This window comes from Sesamum indicum, linkage group LG12 (assembly GCF_000512975.1).
Source record: "Sesamum indicum cultivar Zhongzhi No. 13 linkage group LG12, S_indicum_v1.0, whole genome shotgun sequence".
Classification (NCBI taxonomy): domain Eukaryota; kingdom Viridiplantae; phylum Streptophyta; class Magnoliopsida; order Lamiales; family Pedaliaceae; genus Sesamum; species Sesamum indicum.
Window position 1 is genome coordinate 599,615 of NC_026156.1, and position 18,859 is coordinate 618,473.

General features: G+C 37.5%; 4 protein-coding genes across 5 annotated transcripts in view; 3 read left to right on the plus strand and 1 right to left on the minus strand.

The window, feature by feature from the left end:
- Window positions 189–3,052, plus strand: LOC105174828 (DDRGK domain-containing protein 1). Its single transcript, XM_020698494.1, has 7 exons — window positions 189–298; window positions 993–1,099; window positions 1,383–1,484; window positions 1,568–1,729; window positions 1,990–2,046; window positions 2,264–2,300; window positions 2,463–3,052. The coding sequence occupies exons 1-7, from the start codon at window positions 235–237 to the stop codon at window positions 2,666–2,668; spliced, it is 735 nt and encodes a 244-aa protein (XP_020554153.1). The 5' UTR covers window positions 189–234; the 3' UTR covers window positions 2,669–3,052.
- LOC105174829 (COBRA-like protein 10) lies at window positions 3,228–6,406 on the plus strand. The gene is made up of 2 exons (XM_011097039.2): window positions 3,228–4,715; window positions 4,798–6,406. Exons 1-2 carry the CDS (start codon window positions 4,145–4,147, stop codon window positions 6,216–6,218), a joined length of 1,992 nt encoding a protein of 663 aa, XP_011095341.1. The 5' UTR covers window positions 3,228–4,144; the 3' UTR covers window positions 6,219–6,406.
- LOC105174831 lies at window positions 7,958–10,289 on the plus strand. Its single transcript, XM_011097043.2, has one exon. It carries the CDS (start codon window positions 8,011–8,013, stop codon window positions 10,126–10,128), a length of 2,118 nt encoding a protein of 705 aa, XP_011095345.1. The 5' UTR covers window positions 7,958–8,010; the 3' UTR covers window positions 10,129–10,289.
- LOC105174830 (TBC1 domain family member 15) overlaps window positions 10,424–18,859 on the minus strand; it is a 9,659-nt gene continuing 1,223 nt past the window's right edge. The window contains exons 2-12 of one of the 2 annotated variants that reach the window (XM_011097042.2): window positions 17,154–17,249; window positions 16,627–16,730; window positions 15,844–16,016; window positions 15,634–15,729; window positions 15,328–15,450; window positions 14,692–14,780; window positions 13,749–13,854; window positions 13,047–13,144; window positions 11,895–12,152; window positions 11,233–11,316; window positions 10,424–10,773 (exon numbers count right to left, since the gene is read on the minus strand). In XM_011097042.2, coding sequence (XP_011095344.1) covers window positions 10,759–10,773; window positions 11,233–11,316; window positions 11,895–12,152; window positions 13,047–13,144; window positions 13,749–13,854; window positions 14,692–14,780; window positions 15,328–15,450; window positions 15,634–15,729; window positions 15,844–16,016; window positions 16,627–16,730; window positions 17,154–17,249 — 1,242 coding nt within the window. In that variant the 3' untranslated portion in view covers window positions 10,424–10,758. Of the gene's footprint in view, window positions 10,774–11,232; window positions 11,317–11,894; window positions 12,153–13,046; window positions 13,145–13,748; window positions 13,855–14,691; window positions 14,781–15,327; window positions 15,451–15,633; window positions 15,730–15,825; window positions 16,017–16,626; window positions 16,731–17,153; window positions 17,250–18,859 lie in introns of both variants that reach the window. The other variant, XM_011097041.2, reaches the window with a different exon arrangement.

The window sequence follows — 18,859 nt, forward strand, 5'->3', positions numbered from 1 at the left end:
ATGTAGTTATCCCATTTCAAGTTGTCTGCCTGTTGAATTCGAAAATTGGTGGAGATTCTGTGATCTTCACTATTGTTTTTGAAATTGAGAAATTTTTGGTCTTGAAGTTCCTCGATTGAATAAATATGATGATTAATTGTCTGAAACAATAAATTTTTTTAATATATTTATTATTTGGGTTTGATGTAGAATATACAAGGTGAAAGGGTGGTTAGGGCTACTAATGCACGTCGAATGCGCCGAAGACCTGCAGCTTCTTCTGCTGCCAGTACGTCGTCAGCTGCTGCTGATGTGGAAGGTTTTCTTCTTCTTCATCATCATCGTGATCATCATCGACATCATCATCATCTTCTTTGGTTTAATAACAGCATTTTTGCATGTTAGCTGGTAGTGTTATATGATTTTTGTGTTCTATATTGGGTGGTAGTGGTACCGACCTGGTTTCGCGTATTTTCAGCATTTTATCATCATTGAATAAGTTTAATTCTCAATGAGTTCATTGCGGACCATTACATCAGGAGAAGTTTAACTAAATTCAATTCTTGATGAACTTGTCGCACAACTTCACATCAGGAGAAGTTTCTACTGGGAGTTAATCTTGAGAAGAAGAAAATTATTATTTAGGTGAAGGGTTCTTCTGTGCAGTTTAAAAGAGGGTCCTGCCTGGATACTAAAGATTTTTTTGCTTTCCAATTTTGATATTTTTACCTGGAGATATGCTCTTGATTTTCTACCCTATCATACTTTTAGGCATTTGACCTCATCTTCAATATGGATATTAACACTTCAGATGTCTTTCACCACATTATCTTAATATGAGAAATGTAGATATGTTTACCTGGCACTTCTCTTGTCATATGGGTTTGGCATTGCTGCTTCTGATAATGTTCTCATGGTTCACTAGGGAAATAATCTTTCCCATGTGAAAAGGCTTAATCTGTTGTTGCATCCCTTATGGATGTAGAAATTAAGTTGTTAATTTGAAATTACAGAAACTCTTGATGGAAGTGATGAGGAGGAGGCTGCAGACGGCTACTACGCTGCTAAAGCCTCAAAGAAAAAGGAAAGGAGACGGCAAGAGCGAGAAGCACAACGCCAGGTAAAGTTTCTTATTGCCTGACCTTCTGTTTGCATTGTATGCTGAATGCAGATTTCAATTTTGTGTCGTTGAGCTTATTGCATCTTCTGGAAACTTATTGCATTGTTTGCTAGCTAATCGAAAACCTAATTGAGGAAGAACTTTTTGAGCTTCAGAGATGCTGGACATTTTTTATGTTTCAATTAGGCTTCAGAAGTGGGCATTGAACATTGCCGCTTTATTTTCTATTGATCCCTTGGGACATCAACTGTTCATATCTTGACATCTTAGATTTCTTCTGAAGGCTGACGAGGTTGCACGTGATTCAAGGAAAACAAAACAAGATCGTTATGAAGAGATGCGGAGAAGGAAGGATGAAGAGCGAGAAGCTCAAGAACGAAAGCTGGTTAGTTGATAGAAGTTTATAATAAATTTTGAAAGTATTAAATGTCATAACTTGTTAGAAAGTGTTGGATATAATTTACCCAGGAAGAAGAAGCCAAAGCTCGGAAAGCTAAGGAGGAAGAAGCTGCTGCATTAGAGTTCGAAAAATGGAAAGGAGAGTTTTCAATTGATGCTGAAGGAACAACAGAAAACGAAGTGCAGGATGGAAGCCAGGGATTGCTTTTTGATTTTGTGGAGTATATCAAGGTGACTTCAGATGTTTCCAGTTATCTCTTGATTATTTGAGGATCAACGTTTTTAAATATCCTTTTTTGGCACACAACATTCTGAGTAGTTGGATGTCAAGTTTCATGATCTAGGGCATATAAGTTGAAATTACTCAAGGTTCTCTGTTTTTACATCTTTGTTGTCATTGTCAAGATACATGCTGTAGGTGCATGAAAAGTAAACTTGATAGGTAGAGAACTTCAGATGGTTATTTTTATCATTTTCATTTGATTCTGCAGAAGCATAAATGTGTTCCTCTGGAAGATATTGCTGCAGAGTTTAAGTTGCGCACTCAGGTAGCTCTTGTAGTGTCATTATTTACTATTTCCATGGATAATAAACAGAAACAACCTTGGGCAGGTATTTGAGTGATCCTCCTCCCTCACCCAGGAAAAATAAAACTAAAAATTGTAAAAAAGGTCTATAAACCTAGAACCACCTTTGGAGTAATGCTGCTATCCTTGGCCTTCTGTGGCACCTTTCTCATGCATTGTGCTTCTCATTTTGATGCAGGACTGTATCAATCGGATAACTTCTCTAGAATCTATGGGTATGCTTTTTTCCTATTAATAAGCTTAGAAGTTCCTATATTTTGCATCCGTTTTCTGTTGAGTTCCATGCAGAGGAAGCAGTTACTTTTATGATTTTCCGCTGGCATCCCAGTTTAGTTATCATGCCGAAAATCTTGAAGCTGAATGTGTTGTTTTTACAGGAAGACTATCTGGTGTAATGGATGATAGAGGAAAATACATATACATCTCACTGGAAGAAATGAAAGTTGTTGCGGATTACATCAAGCGCGAGGGTAGGGTCAGCATCTCACACCTTGCTAGCAAGTCCAACCAGTTTATAGATTTGGAACCAAAAGCCCAGTTAGTTGAAGATGTCAGCAGCGTGGAGGACACAACTTTTGCTTGATTATCTGGGTATCTTGTTGACACATGTGTACAGAGTAAACTTAATATGAGTATACTTCGCAATCGCTGGAGAAGATCCGTTACCCTTTTCAGATAATTTTGGTGCATATGAGTTGACATGTCCTGCTAGTGATTTGCATAGAGATGGACCCAGGTAGTAAAAGTTGTCTTTGTGGACTATTTGATGGGTGCCGCAAGGACCTGCTGTTGAACTATTTAAATTTGGTACTGTGGCAAAATAATTTGTTTTTCTATCTGTTCTTTTGCTGTAGCTGTAGGCATATTTTGTCATAGCACAAAGGTGAAGAGTTTTGTTCCGATGATGACTTCTTTATGCGTCTGTAAATCAACTTGCTCGGTTTTAGAGAAAAGAATGTTAAACTGAGACTCAGAGTTATTTGGGTGATACTCCTTGGTTTTCCTGAATATAGTTGATAATTGGTACGGCCCCCGACGGCAAAAACTGGAAAACAGGGGGCGGCATGTTCGCCGAAAATATAAATTGTAGAAAGCGAAATCAGGATGAAGCCTCTTTCTTTAAAGTCGAACCGATCATTATTTTTTGCCAAATGTATATGTTGATTTAGTTGATCATGTAAAATCTTTTTTGTTAAAAAACTATATGTTCAAGGTACGTCAGTTTACATGTAATCGATGGCTAATTTATAAGTATAGCTTAAAAATGATTTGTGTTTGAAGGTATATCTTGACCAATCTGAAATTCGTGTAACTTTTAAATACAAAAGGAATAAAAATAATAAGAAAGAAGAAATAAACTCATCTTTAAAAATTAGGGCTCTAGAGAATTCCTAGTAGAGCCCCGCCCAGCTGACATTCGAAACAATCTGCCCCTTTTACGGAAATCAAACTGAAACCCTGGACCTGGAGCAACTCTTTCTTCTTCCGCCGTTCCCTGTCAGAGTCTGATGGTAGTCCAACGGGAAGTCCACAGTCTACCATTTCAACATCGACCGAAATTTTACTTACCTTCCTAATAAAATGAAAGAAAAATCACAACACATGCTATCAATAGATTATTTTAGCTAATTGTACATGAGGACTGTATATAGGCAGTGAATTATAACTGTATATATAAAATTCACTTGCTTTATAATCGGCATTGCAAGTCCAATCTGATCAAACTGAAGTCTAAACTTCAACTCCCGAAATTGTCTCCCCACCTCCCAATAATCACCAAACAACTAGAGGAAGAGGATGTTGTTTGAATTTGAGTCCTACGAATTTCTGTGTCTCTTACAGACCCTTTCCAACCTTAGCCTAAAATGGTTTCCTTCTCACATTGTTACTTTATCAATCACCTCATGCACCGCCTGCTCTTAACGGGGCATTCCCGGTGACCTCCAAAACAACCATAGCCGGCACTTCGCCGAGCCTTCTTGCTTGTTACCATAATAGGCTGACAGGCCGGTAATCAAAGCCAAGAAAATAAACATTTCTATTCACGTTGTTGATAGAAATGTCAGCAAGGCGATCGGGAATGAGAATTCCCTGGATTGCTCTTGTCCTGTTTTCTTGCAGCTTTCAGATATGTATAGCTCAAGACTATGTTGATTCTTCCAAGACCCTGGAGACACCGCCCCCTGAAATAGAGCGTTGCAATGGAATCTTTGCATCGTATGTTTTCCAGGGGAGAGAAAAAGAGTACCCATTTGTTAAAAACGTGTCAGCTCAGGCGTGGTCGTTCAAGGCAATAGCCACGGTTCTGAACACGGGGTCGCAAGAGCTGAAATCCTGGAAGTTATTCATAGGGTTTCAGCATCGTGAGCTATTGGTTTCGGCAGAAGGGGCTGTGGTTGTTGATGGGGATGAGTTTCCCATCCGGGTCGGGAATAACGGGACGGTCTTGGCAGGGTATCCTCAGGCTGATCTGAAAACTGCAATCGACACGGCTGCTGATTTTACTCAGATGCAAGTTCAGATAAACCTGAAAGGATCACAGTTCGGGGTCAGTGCCAAACAGACCCCCATGCCTAAGACGATCAAGATTGCCAATGCTGGCTATAAATGTCCAACAATCACACGTAAAGGTACGTCTTCTTTTTGTAGTTGTTTACCGTCTGATTTCTGAGATATCTTGCAAAGATGGGTCTCTCAAATTGCTTTTTGCAGGTGGTTACATGCATACCTGCTGCAAAAAGGATCCAAAACACAAAGAAAAGATAATTAAGACAAAGTTCTACCCTCGCCAATATGGTGATCTTCATTTAACATATGATGTTCTCCAAGCCTTCGAGAACAAGTATTTCGCCCAGGTCACTATTGACAACAACCACCCGCTTGGTCGTCTCGATCGATGGAACTTAACTTGGGAGTGGATGAGGAACGAGTTCATTAACAACATGAGAGGCGCCTACACTCACAAAAAGGACCCTTCTGAATGTATTTATGGTCCACAAGGCCAATACTACAGAGATTTTGATTTCTCTACTGTAATGAGCTGCCAGAAGAAGCCGATCATCGCTGACCTACCTCCTGAGAAAGAAATGGACGACAAGATCGGAAGGTTGCCTTATTGCTGCAAGAACGGAATTTTGTTGCCAAAAACAATGAACGAGACGAAATCAAGGGCTATTTTCCAATTAGAAGTATTCAAGCTTCCACCTGATATGAATAGGACAGCACTTAACCCGCCCCAGAATTGGAAGATTGTAGGCAGGCTCAACCCGACCTACAAATGTGGTCCTCCTGTTCGAGTTGATCCAACAGAGTTTCCCGATCCCAGTGGAGTCGATGCAACAATATCAGCAATTGCAAGCTGGCAAGTCACTTGCAACATGACTAGTCCCAAGCCCCAGCAAGCTAAATGTTGCGTTTCCTACTCGGCTTACTATGCTGATGGAGTTGTTCCTTGCAACACTTGCGCCTGTGGCTGTGAGAACCAGGAGCGTTGCGACAAGAATGCATCTCCATTGCTTCTTCCTTCCGATGCTCTTCTTGTTCCATTTGCCAACAGATCACAGAAAGCACTAGCTTTCGCCAGGCTTAAGCACAATACTATACCCAAGAAACTGCCCTGTCCAGACAATTGTGGGGTGAGCATCAACTGGCACATTGATTCCGACTACAAGAACGGATGGACCGCAAGAATGACTCTCTTCAACTGGGAGGAATTAGCCTTTCCTGATTGGTTCACTGCCATTCAGCTGAAGAAGGCCTACGGCGGATATTCAAAAGTGCACTCTTTCAATGCCACAAAGATGACCAACGTCAAAAACACTATCTTCATGAAAGGGCTGCCTGGCTTAAACTACCTGGTGGGAGAGGTAAACGGGACTCACCCTGAAAGGGACCCCAGAATACCTGGAAAGCAGCAAACAGTGATATCATTTACTAAGAAAGGTGCCCCTGATATAGACGTGCTACGGGGCGATGGATTCCCTTCAAAAGTGTTCTTCAATGGGGAGGAATGCGCTCTCCCAAAACAATTACCTAAAAGAAGTGATGCCCATCGACCTGCTGCTGTTGGTCGGCTTCCACAAGTTTTGCTCTCTCTTCTCACTGTTCTGCTCTTGATGGTTGGCCTAAACTAAGCCAACTTCCAGGATTTTGGTTGTCCTCTCCCCCTTACAAGCTTTTGTGAAACTTATAAATCTCTGTCAGAATTCAGTGGAAATTATGTTGTACTTACCAATCTTGTAACCGTTCTGGTTGTGATTGAGAGGAGGTGCATGCCCATCAACAAAAATTCTTATGATAAGTGATTGTTCATTTTCTTTAACTTTATATTAATTATACGGCAAATCATTACACTTATTATATAATTGGCTCAAATTCAATCAAACTCGATTTATATTAGAATTTTTCTACCTATTTAAGAGGACTACTAAAATATATGCGTATTCTGAAGGTAAATATATCTTTTAAAATGTATATTAACTTTAAAAATATTATCAAAAATTATTTTATTTGTATGACAAAAAAAATATTAATTGATGATAAAATAATGTATTAGTACTTTATGGAATTACTTTCAATTAATAAGACAATTACTTTTATGAATTTCTTACTTGTGGAATATTTTTATTATTTCATTACATAAGAAAATTACACAATTTTACTGAAAATATATTCATTGGCCAATATGGCATTCATACTTAAATCTAAACAGTCAAAATTATATGCTCTCCACCACTTAAAATTTATTTTTTTATTGGTCCTCTCACTCATATTATTTCCAAAAAAAAAAAAAAGAATTCACTGTCACATACACGTGCCATGATCAAATTTATTATAATTTATTTATATATATATATATATATAACCATCACAAAAAATTAAAAGATCATAATGCTTCTAAAAAGTATGGGTATGTTAAATGAATTTTTTCAAACATTAATTAGATTGTAAATACTTTGAGATGAGCATTTTGAGATTGAATAAATATGAATGGTATGTTACAATTGCATCCCTCATACCCCAACCTACCCATTTCACTTGTACTTCTTGAAATCATCCTCCTGCTTTTCCTCCTACATTTTGGATCTCTAAGCTTCTTATCTTAAAATTTTTTTATTCAAATTAAGTTTGATCGATTCAAATTAATAACATAATAAGTATATTGCACTTGTAATATGATTAATTATTTTTTTTAAATTGTACACTAATTACATGACAGGGTATTACACTTGTCATATGATTGATTGTAGACTTGGTGAAGTCAAATTCGAACCGAATTAGAATTATAGTTATAAAATTACAAATTGACATGATAGTGTATTTACACTTGTCATATAATTGTAATTGTAATTACAAGTGCAACCTATATTCAATAGCGAGTTGGTATAATTAAACATAACATGGGGCAAATTTTACCCTGATTGGTACACTAACATTACTCTATAAAATGCTCATATAAACGTTTTTTAGTAAAGATAGAAAACTATATATATATCATATAGGGAGTGTGTAACACTGAAACAAGTATTTTTAGTAGCTGAAAATTGGTGAAAAGATGAACCAAAAGATATCCAGTGTGAAATCCTCACCACTCACTCCTCCCACCCCAACAATAAAAATAAAACGAAAAATATAAAGTGAAAAACATGAATGCCTTACTCAAGAAGCAAACCTAAATAATAATCCACTCCATATCCAACTATTTGCATCCCATCTTTGAATCTGCAAATTCGCTTATATAATTAGGGTAAATTATAATCGATTTTTTTTATATTTAATACAATTATTAAAAAAAATGATAAATCTTTTTGGATTTAACGATTTTTTATTTTTATTTTCTTACATATTTGACGATCACGATCATCACAAAAGTGGGAAGCCAAAGCGTCAAACTAAAAAAAACACTATCTTCTGTCAACTCCAGCAATGGCAGGTGATCTTGCAATGGAAGAAAGAGAGGAGTTGATGGTTTCTCCAACCGGCGGCAATGTTTCTCTCAAGACAGCCCATTTTCTCGTACCCTCTGTCACCTCCATCGACGGCCCTGTCGTGGCCCCTTCACTCGACTCTTTCAGTTCAGCCGCCACTACATACAAGGATTTACTCCTTAAGGTAAACTATCTTGGGTGGAAACACCCAACGGAAATATGGACGACATGGGTCGATAAGATGCACTCTTTACATCATTCGACCTGGAAAAGAGCTGGCATTTTTTATGCCATCATGAATTCCACCTTCACCATTCACCGATACGACGATCTGATTTTCTTGTTCGTGGAGAAATGGTGTCCCGCGACTAACTCCTTCGTGTTCCCCTGGGGAGAAGCCACTATAACGTTGGAAGATATGATGGTGCTTGGGGGTTATTCTGTTTCGGGGGAATCAGTTTTTAGTCCTCCCGGAGACAGAGAAACGGAAGAAATAGAAAATAAATTACAGAATGCGCGATCGAGAATTTGCAGAAGCAAGGCAAAGAAAGCTGACCAGGGGAGACGGATCACCAAATTCATGGACAGTCAAAGTGAAATTAAGCACGAAGCATTTCTTGCTTATTGGCTTTCCAGATTTGTCTTTCCTTTTTGGCCGGGCACAATAGGCAGGAGTGTAATTTCCATTGCGGTTCACCTGGCGAGAGGGAAGAAAATTGCGCTTGCGCCCGCTGTTCTTGCCTCCATTTACAAGAGCTTGACTTTGCTGAAAGCGGCTCTTAATGCTGCAAGAAAATCTGGAACACAGGAATGCAAGAATGGTGTTCTTGAAGTTAGCATTTTGGCCCCATTAGCAGTTCTTCAGGTTTGGATATGGGAAAGATTTCCATCACTGCGGCCAAAGCCCAATCCTGTAGCACCAAATGAGCCAAGATTGGCTAGATGGCATAACTTGAAGAAATTGAGCACGGAGGATATGTTGTTCAAAATAGATACTGCTGCTGAAAATTTTCAATGGCGCCCTTACGCAACTGCTGTGAGCAATAGGATGATTGACATGGATAATGGACATTGGGAATTGGTCAATTCGAACTTAGATAAGGATATAGAGGGGCTCGTTCGGTGCTTGAGGACGAGTGAGCTTGTTAGCCTGGAAGCTGGTTGTATAGAGCAGTATCTGCCCCATCGTGTGGCCATGCAATTCGGAATGGATCAGGACCTTCCAGGTCATGTAGGCCGAGTTAATGTGAATCCTGCAATTGCTTGGAGTAATTACAGTCGACCAATCAGAGATGTGAAACTTTACATTCCACCTCGCCCTTCTGAGCCACAGGTTACCACCCGGTACTTGAAATGGTGGAAAAAACTAGTTCTTGGCTGGAGTGGTGTAACTGAGCCTGACACAGATGGAAACAATGCTTTTGAAGATTTGAAAGTAAAAGTAAAGGAGGGCTTATTCAAAGGGAAATTAGAAGACGACATTGTTCCTCCACCTCCCGGCTTTGCTCCAAAGTGGAAGAGAGTGGAATCAGGTGATTCAGGAGACTCAGAGCAATTCCAGAATGCCAATTTCGTCACTCATGAAGCCCCTTTCCGAAGCCCTTTATCTTCTACTGCAGATAATGTTGCTGAGGTTGGTTTGTCTGGAAAAAGTAGTTCTAAGTGTTCGAAAAGGAAATTTGAAGAAAGCTCATCCTGGAAGACTTCAGACTGTAATGCCCGTAATCCTCCTTCAAAGCATAGTCAGATGAAAGCATCTGATTTGGGCATTGAAATAGAAAATATAGTAGTTGAAGTGTCCAGCAGTGGAAGTTACGGTAAGGATCAGTCTCAAGACGTTGCTCAAGGAAAAAATCATTTCTCCCCCGCAGCAAACAACAGAAATCATCAGGAGGTAACGTTATTGGTTGAATCTACAGAGTCTGAAGCCAAGGGCACACTGGCAAAAGAAGCATCAGAAGGACGGATGGATGAAGTGGATATGAATACTGGTGTCAGCCCGAATCAAGTCCGGAGCAGCACATCTGAAGCAACTGAATTAGAACTTGAAGAAAGGATCAGGACTGTTGAAAAGCTGTGTGCTTGGTTAGAAGCAGGAAAATTGGTGTGCCTCTGATAAAAAATCCGAACAATCTATAGAAAACAATGGACACTATATTTTGATGCATCTGGTGCTGATTAGAGGAAGAGAGGTTGGCTTTTGATTCAGTCTGTAACTTAAGACAGTTTCTCCTTCCTCGTTCTCTGTGTTGTTAACAATCTTTGGGGCATTACTGCTACCTTTCTCTATCGGTTCAAGGTTCATGGATCATATCTACAACTCCCATTTTCTTAAAGAGCATCATGAATCATGAACTATTTTTACAAAGTAATGTTTGTACTATCAACAATGTGATGTAATGAGAAATATGGCCAGTCCCGAAAATTGATTCTCTTTTATTGATGTCGATTAGATCTTGTACAAACAATTAGTTTCATACATCTCAACTATTACAGGAACACCTAGTGGTACTGGTACATAATTACAGACCAGGAGAGGTCGTCATATAAGAATGTCACTGACCAGTACAGAAAAAATAAATAATTCAACATACAACAAATGGGATCTAAGCCGGAGTTTGCTCCTAGGTAATCCCTGAGATTGGATTAGCATGACAATACTGGAGTTGCTCATATGTCAGGTAACCGAGAGTTGTTACTTGACAAAGCCAAAATGCTAACTCCATCAGATTAACTTTGGCCTGTTTCACGTATTTTTGGCCTGCAAGAACATTGTATCATAACTGGGTGAGAGCCAAAATTGAAGCCTATAACAAGCGAGAATGTCCCAGGAACAGGAAAGCTGCCAATCTCAGTCATTCATTTTGAACAAACTCAGGTTGTCTGCTAAAAAGACCATGCTTGCAATGTGCTGTACTTAATTTAGTGCATGATACTTCAAACTTTGGTATTTTTGCTTCATGATATAATGCGGTAGCATGTTTTCTATTTCGAACTCCCTATCTTAGAAAATTGATGGGGGTATGAAAAGTCATGTGGGAAGAAATCCCTCGTGAAGGCAAGGGAAAATACTGAGCAATGAAGCAATTACGGAAACTAATCGAGTATAAATGGAGCACCTGGAATGAAATTTCAGTTTGATAACTGATCTAAGCAAGCAAGAATAATATGAACACGGAAGGAAATATTCTACAGCATGAATTAGATGGCTAAGTGATACCTTTTTTAGGTATTTCTTGTGAAGCTTCATGGCGCCTGTGCAAGCTTTTTTGGCGTCAAGGCTACCAGTAACATCATTCAGAATCTAAAAATATATGGAAAAGCTCCACATTAGCTGAGTATCATAAACCTGTAAAAATACTGACAATATATACTACAATGTTGTATATGGTGTCATTATATATTGCCATGAATGCTCCAATTTGATGGTCAGCGGTAAAAACCGACAATCATCCACGCAGCGAAGCCATTCATACCCGAGATGCTAATATGTTCCTACGTAACCCGAGAACCATAAGCAAAAGGTAACAAATGATTTTGGCATTTTTTCATAGCGAATCCCATTTATCCCCTCTAATCAATCAATTTATTACATCAGTCAGATTTTGCCGTTTGCACGGTAGGTCTCTTTTGCAAATCAGTACAGATTACTGTAAGTCTACAGTTTCAGAAAGCAACTACATATCTCGGAGAAGATGAGTAAAGACCAGAACCAGAACCTTTTGAAGCAATGATTGATATCTTATAATCTAAAATTCACAGGACACATGTTGTAGAAATCTTTTTATTCATATTTCATGGATTTCCTCGTGTTCATCTGTTAGAAAAACTAATACTCAGGGTATAAGCATTATAGAAAAATTTATAGCCAACTGATCTAACCTTAACAACATCATCTAAGCCTCGAGCTTCCGTCAACTTAGAGCTCTTATCCTTTAGGACACTGGCCACAAGAAAAACAGAAATAGGTAGGGGTGTAGAAGCATTTTTGCGTCCATTCTTCAGGTTTTCTCTTTCAAACTTCCCACAGTGCCGTTTCGACTTGGCCTTTCCCCTAGAAGGTCCCTCAGATTTTTCAGCTGATTCATGATCCTCGTACATGGAGAATAAATCAGGGTCATACTCTAGGGCCCACATCATCTGTTGAAAAGGTCAACGAGCAAACAAAAAGACCAGTACGGAAAGACAGAAATCAAACTTCTCCCCCAAGCAAGAAATACCAAGGCTGACAAGATGATGAGAACTATTTCGAATACTACAGAGGAAATACAGAAGTCAACATGAAATATCAACAAAGCACCAATTTAATTGGCCCATAACGTAAACAAATAAGTTCATAAATCAAAGTGCTGAAGCATGATGAAGTCAGGATCAAATACAATAGGGAAGGTCAGTGAACAAAATACTAGATCCAGAAATCAAGGAGCCTCATCTGTACTTAATAAACTTGGGTACTCTATGGCAAGCTTGCTAAACAGAGTATTTTAAAGTATTGGATTTCAGAGAGCTAATAGTAGCTAAAATTAATATATAAGATGTGATGGTTACGGTTAAAATGGAAATTCTATCTTCAACACATAAACAGAAGTGCATGTTTCAGATTCCACCCTATAAACTTCTAGTACCTTTTTGATAGTCAACTTCCGCAAAGTCCACAAAAGCTAAAATCCATGAATTTTCCAAGTCTAAGAGATTATCCATGCGCCTTCCAAAAACCACATCACTATTTCTTTTTCCCATTTCTTTTGCATGCTAAAATCAATTTTAATTGCCGAGAATCAGTTTATTTTACAGTCACATCTTCCCTTCTTGTTACTACACTAACTAGTAGGAAATTGTGATCTTCTGCCACCTGCCCAGGAACTTCTCTGTTTAAGTTTGTACCGCAGCTTATATTCTCCAGGAATTTTCAGATTTACTGATTTCATTTCATTTTTCTTTTGGATGATAACAGACAATAACAATGGATACTTGAATATAGTTCAATTTCAAATGAAATTATAGAAAGCAAAATGTGTAAGATACAAAAGTTACCTCCCAAAGGTACAAAGAATCAGGAAAAGAGAATTCTCGGCGAAACAAAACCATAAGCATTCTGATAGCAAACAGATAATCACCCCCGCCTAGAGTTTCTGCGAAAACATTTTGATTACTTTCTTGTGACACAATTTAGTTTAAAATAACAAAATGTAAAGACATCCATGAAGTAATGACAAATAGTTTTCATGATGAAGCTCTGGTCATCTAAAGAGCTTATATCCTTCGTTTTCTAAATGTGTGTCTATTGCTTTTCGTTCTGTTTTCCTTTCCTTTTTAAAATTTGTTCAGTGGTTAGGAAAAAAGCTTCTGAGAAAATGAGACAGGAGTTAATTCATTTCTTTTCTGATTGAACTTAACTGCAGAACACGAGTCAGTATAAGTAACCCAGATGCAGAATTGACTTTGTAGATGAACTGAATTAAGTAAATTCAAATGCCAGAGATGGTTCTCCAGGAATAAACTAAAGAATGAAAAGAATATGGGAAAAATAATCAATCATCTCACAAACATTAGCTATAAGTGTCAACACTACCCAATTGATTGTAACATCATAATAACATGAAGCTCCGTATGTGCTACAATATTCTTACAGAGATGGAGAAGAAGTATATTTAAGTGTTATATGTTGAAAACATCCTAAATAGAAAGGTTAAACAAACATAATTCATCTGGGGAAACAATTGATAGATTTTATACCTAGGTGCTGATGAAGTTTAGGGTCAATAACTTGCGTTACTGAAGCTAGATTACCAAGTTGTGCCTCCACCCCCACAGAGCGCTCGGTGCATCTGAAATTTCCTCGCTTCAAAGAAATTTCAATTAATTAACATCAATATAATGAGTAGCAGAAAACTGGTGAGCTAAAGGCATTAAACAACTAAAAATTCCATCAAGTACTAGAGATCATAGAAGACATCAAACTTAACAGACACTTATCAGGTTACAGTAGCAAAATTAGAGTAAGACAGGACTACTGTACGTATACAAGTTTCTCATGGGTAAAAACTAGACTTGTGAAATATTAAATTATAGGGATTTTAATAACTATTGCCATTTGAGGCTAAAAAAGCTTGATTTATGGCACATTTGCAAAATCAGGTACATTGAGCAGGTATTATAAATTTAAAAGGCATCAGTAAAACATTACAGCTGATGAAGAGTGCAACAGAATTATAATTTTTTAAATCATTTTCCCTTAATCTAATAGAACTGCATGGCAATGTAAATAATATTTCCATCACCTACATTTATAGAGGAAAAAGAAAACTGTTTTCATATATTTTCATCTGCACATAATGTCTGAGTGGGAAAGAAATGATTAACATTTTGAAACAATATCAATTATCATTACACATAAACAGTATCCTGAAACAATAGGCCATTTACAAGTAAAGCATTCATACAGTCATAGGAATTTTCAGTTATTCATTAACAAGGAGATCAAATAAGGCCACTGAACACTGTTACATCAAAGAGACCATTTGAAGCATATCCTTAACAACAAAATTTACTTGGGAACAAATTGCTTCATATACACATAGCAAGCTTGAAACTGAGAGAAGGTTCTTAGTTTGCAAAATTTAATGAGTGGAAATATGACATCACAACAATAACAAAGCATCACATCAAAAAATGGTACCAATCTGCGCATCATGCGTTCAAAGCACCAGAATGCATCTGCCTCATCCTCAAGAAGCATAATCATTGGAGAGCAAAGATCACTCATACCTGCTTAGCATACAAAGCTTCAAAAACAGCACTTTGTACCAATTGCCAGTTATAAAATTGGTTGAGTTCTCTGTTATTCTGAGATAACATAACAGCATTTTAATTGTTCTTGCAACATCCACAACATTGTGATTCTTAGTAGAACAAGACAGGTTAAGGGAATGGCTTCGAAGTCCACTGATATCCCAATTAAGTTTCTAAGGAATTTTTTATCTTGCATAGATTTGAAATAATATGTATAACTGTGTTGCTCAGGTCAATGTTGCTAGATCAATTATTCTTATAATTTTGGATGAGTTGCTGTAACTTCATCTAAAATGGTAGTGACCACTTATAATATTTACCAATGAAACAGAAGGATACATGCCAACTAAAAAAGGCAATTGTGTTGAAAGCAGAGGTAGGGAACAATTTATTACATTTCAAACTCCTCCTTTGCGTTGTATAAAACTCATGTATACGAAAAACATAAACACAGCTAAAGAAGATAAGAATAAAATGGCAAAAGCAACAGCAAACATGCGAGAGGTTAACTTTTGCAACTCACCTTGGCAGTAGCCAACATCTGCATCGAACCAGGCATAGACAGCCAGGATATCCCAAAGTTTTGACAAATGTTCTTGTTTCTCATAAAACACTAGCGTCCTGTCAGTGCGTACTACGTCGAGACCTAGAATAAAAATCAAACCATGGATGAAAAATCAGACAGGTGCTGACTAAATAAAGATCTGGAACATTCACGAATGACAGATCGCTAACAACAATAAGTCACCCACATATATGTACACGTAAGTTCATATATCTTAAAGGCTGCAGAAATAGAAGTATGCATGTTATATAAATTAACACCAACCTATTTGATGTAATGTAAGTTTCCACTGAATTTCTCTCTTGTCCATTGCACCATGTCCATTTGATTGTTTTCCCATTTGGGAGCCACCAGAAGCATCTGTTTGCAAGATACGACTTCAAGGTATCAGAAGCTAATCCGCAGCGATAACTTAGTTGATCAACTCTTAGTTTGGCAACATAGTACGAGGACCACCTGGGTTTTCATCATTACCATTCCCCACAGTAAGAGCTGCAGGTTCTTTTTCAAGATTAATTTGTTGAAGTACTATGGGATCCTGAGTAGGTTCACCATCTTCTGTAATTATTGGTGCAGTGACCAACTTCCCGCTTCCAACCAAGGGAAACATTTGATGACAATCTTCTTTCAAATGTGCATAGCTGATTCTGACAGATATACAAGGCAAACCACCCGATAATTATGTAGAAAATGCTGAATTTAACTGGAAAACTTTGGGTGTTCTAATAACTTAAGCCACTGGCACAAGTACTCTCTCTTGGATGTTTTCATAACTTGTAAGAACAGAATGGAGAACCAATAAGTAAAATAAAAATTTTCTAACCTAACTCTCCAGTAACTTATATGAATTTTGGGTATGCAAGTTTCTGGTTCGATCTCAAGGAATATAATTCTTTCTAAAGGAAAGTGTGCCCTAGAGCATCTCACTGGATTCTAATTGCAAGTTGACTAATTTGACAGGTTTATTCAGTAAATGTCAGAGCATACATCTTATCATGGAAAATAAAACCATTGATAACAGCTACACATTTCTCCACTCCCCACAATACTCAGACGGCAGATACCCTATCACATTACTGATGCTCTATTAATTATAGCTGGGCTTGCAGCTTGCTTACTTTATGCTGGTGAAGACATACATTCACACTTCCAAATAACAATGATGAACATCATTCTCACGTTTGGAAAATGCAAGATATCTTTACCAAGAAGAAAGACAATCGTGCAGTGAAATGATAGATAGCGAGGAAAAAATACCTTCGACGCTGCCGTATCTGCTCTCGTTCCTCAAAGGTGCTCTTAGGATCATAACAACCCAATAAGAACTCCCAAACTTCACCTCTAATCGATGGGTGAATGCCCTATTTAATGTCAGAGAACAATGATAAAAATTCAAATCATAATTTACTCCATAAGTCACTTGGAAGGAATCATACTAAATTCTAGCATCTTATTGAAAGATCTGAAAATAATTAGATGATAAATACAAAAGAATACATTACACAAACAAATGAACCAAGCTTATAGAATTCTTTATAATCTGATAAAAATTATATTTTCTCACCAGAAACTACAAAATTCCAAAACAAAGAAGACAACTTATGGTGGCAGAGAAAAGGAAACTAGAGACCAAATATATACAAATTATTAACCAAGAAAATAAATAACTTTATACTTCATCAAGAAAAGTATTATCAGATATTCTTTTCTTCTGGATGAGCAGGTTTAGAAACCATTACAATGTGGAGAGCAGTAGCAATAACACGCTATAAGGAGAAGCTTACTCCGCGCTGAATTCTACGGAGTGTTTTGCCAATATCAAGATAACCTTCTGGAGAGAAAGAAGCTTTCCATTTCCGGGAACTTAAAGTTTTTCCAGCCTAATTATGTACAAAATGAAGTTGCTTCAGGATCAAAAGCATGTTAAAATATAGTTCGATATACGGGGAAAAGTAAATGAAGAAGAAGAATTAAGGAAACCAAGCATGGAATCCCAGTACACCAAGCAGTGCAGTTAATACTCTGGATTTATATAAGAGGGGTACAGAATAAATCGAATAAAAATGTCAGATATATCCAACAAACAAGGCAGAGTTCTAAGAGTGACAAAATTAAATAATATCACAAAAATAGATTTAGTTCCATCATAATTTAGCAAGAACATGCACAAGCAAAGGATGGGGAAATTAAACCTGGAAGCTTGGCAAGGGCACAACTTGAATACTCTGGGAACATAAATTAGTTACTTAGGGCCATTGCCACTCCAGAATTTGCTTATCTTAAGCAGCTGAAAATTTGACTAGGCCCTAAATTGACCAGACAAAGAAGAAAGAAACAAAATGCCATGTGGTCCCAGAGGAATTTACCAATCACTGCACCCAATATAAGTAGCCCGAGTTCAACTTTCAGGAATCCACCTTTAGTAGAATATAAATGGAATTACATCTAGAGCTGATTATCACTATGTGTTCTAGACCAGTGCTCTAAGGGAGACTCTATTTTGAGTGAAATGAACTTCAAAATATTCAATAGCTTACTAGATGAAAACAAGCATGGGAGACTGTCACTGGATATCTTACTCAAGATTTGACCACAAATAGTGTTCGCATCACAAGATACATCTCCTCAAGCAATATCAAATCTGTTAACAGTATCATCCTCTGTTTGCCATGCTGCGGAGTGTCAAGAACCTCCGTCTAAGAAATCATTTGAAGATTTTACTAGGAATGATACTCCAGAATCACTAAGGAAAAAGAAATGAGTCTTGTGCATTGTGTTTCAATTTTCTTTTAAAAAGCTTTTGCCTCATTAACAACCGTGAAGAGTCTTTTCTTCAGCTGATTGCACATTTTCTAAAGCATAGGCGCCTTGACAAGCAATACAGTCTGAGGCTGGAAATGATGAAACTACATTTTCTCCTAGGAAAAATATTTATACATTGTTCTTGCGGATTACAAGAGAGGATGCAGACGCTCTGCTTCTTTGTAACTCCATCAGTCTTCTATTACTGTTTCACTCCATCTAGTCACCAAAATCAAAAGCTCACTAATGGGACATAATACAGACAGTTCACCAACAAATTACCTCTGGATACGTGGCAACTCATAGTCTCCGTAACTGATCATATAATTCATCCATTAACACCATTAATTTCATTTTACTCTCTCTGCGTCCATGCTTCGATTTTTCAAACTTATGTTCAAATGAACTGCTTCCTTTTGAAAAGTAATCCCAGCATCAAATTCAAATGTTGCAGTAAAAACATCTAGCATACCTTAGCTTGCGTAAAACTAAACCCCAGTTCTAGTTTGATTAACTTAAGTTTCTTCAGGTGGATAATACAAAAGTTTAATCATGACAATGCAACTTAAAATCATGCATTAGTTGTAACACTGTTGCTTGTCCGGAAGTCAACTTATCCATATGATTGCAGAAATGCTAATAAACATCCTCAAAAAGAAAATCAACACTCGGAAAGTTAATAGGCATT

Bases quoted from the DNA above. Each gene is read 5' to 3' on its own strand.
- LOC105174828 (XM_020698494.1), top strand. From the start codon at position 235: ATGCGCCGAAGACCTGCAGCTTCTTCTGCTGCCAGTACGTCGTCAGCT. The intron at 1,100-1,382 runs GTAAAGTTTCTT...TTTCTTCTGAAG, and splicing joins AGCGAGAAGCACAACGCCAG to GCTGACGAGGTTGCACGTGA. The intron at 1,730-1,989 runs GTGACTTCAGAT...TTGATTCTGCAG, and splicing joins ATTTTGTGGAGTATATCAAG to AAGCATAAATGTGTTCCTCT.
- LOC105174829 (XM_011097039.2), top strand. From the start codon at position 4,145: ATGTCAGCAAGGCGATCGGGAATGAGAATTCCCTGGATTGCTCTTGTC. The intron at 4,716-4,797 runs GTACGTCTTCTT...TGCTTTTTGCAG, and splicing joins TCCAACAATCACACGTAAAG to GTGGTTACATGCATACCTGC.
- LOC105174831 (XM_011097043.2), top strand. From the start codon at position 8,011: ATGGCAGGTGATCTTGCAATGGAAGAAAGAGAGGAGTTGATGGTTTCT.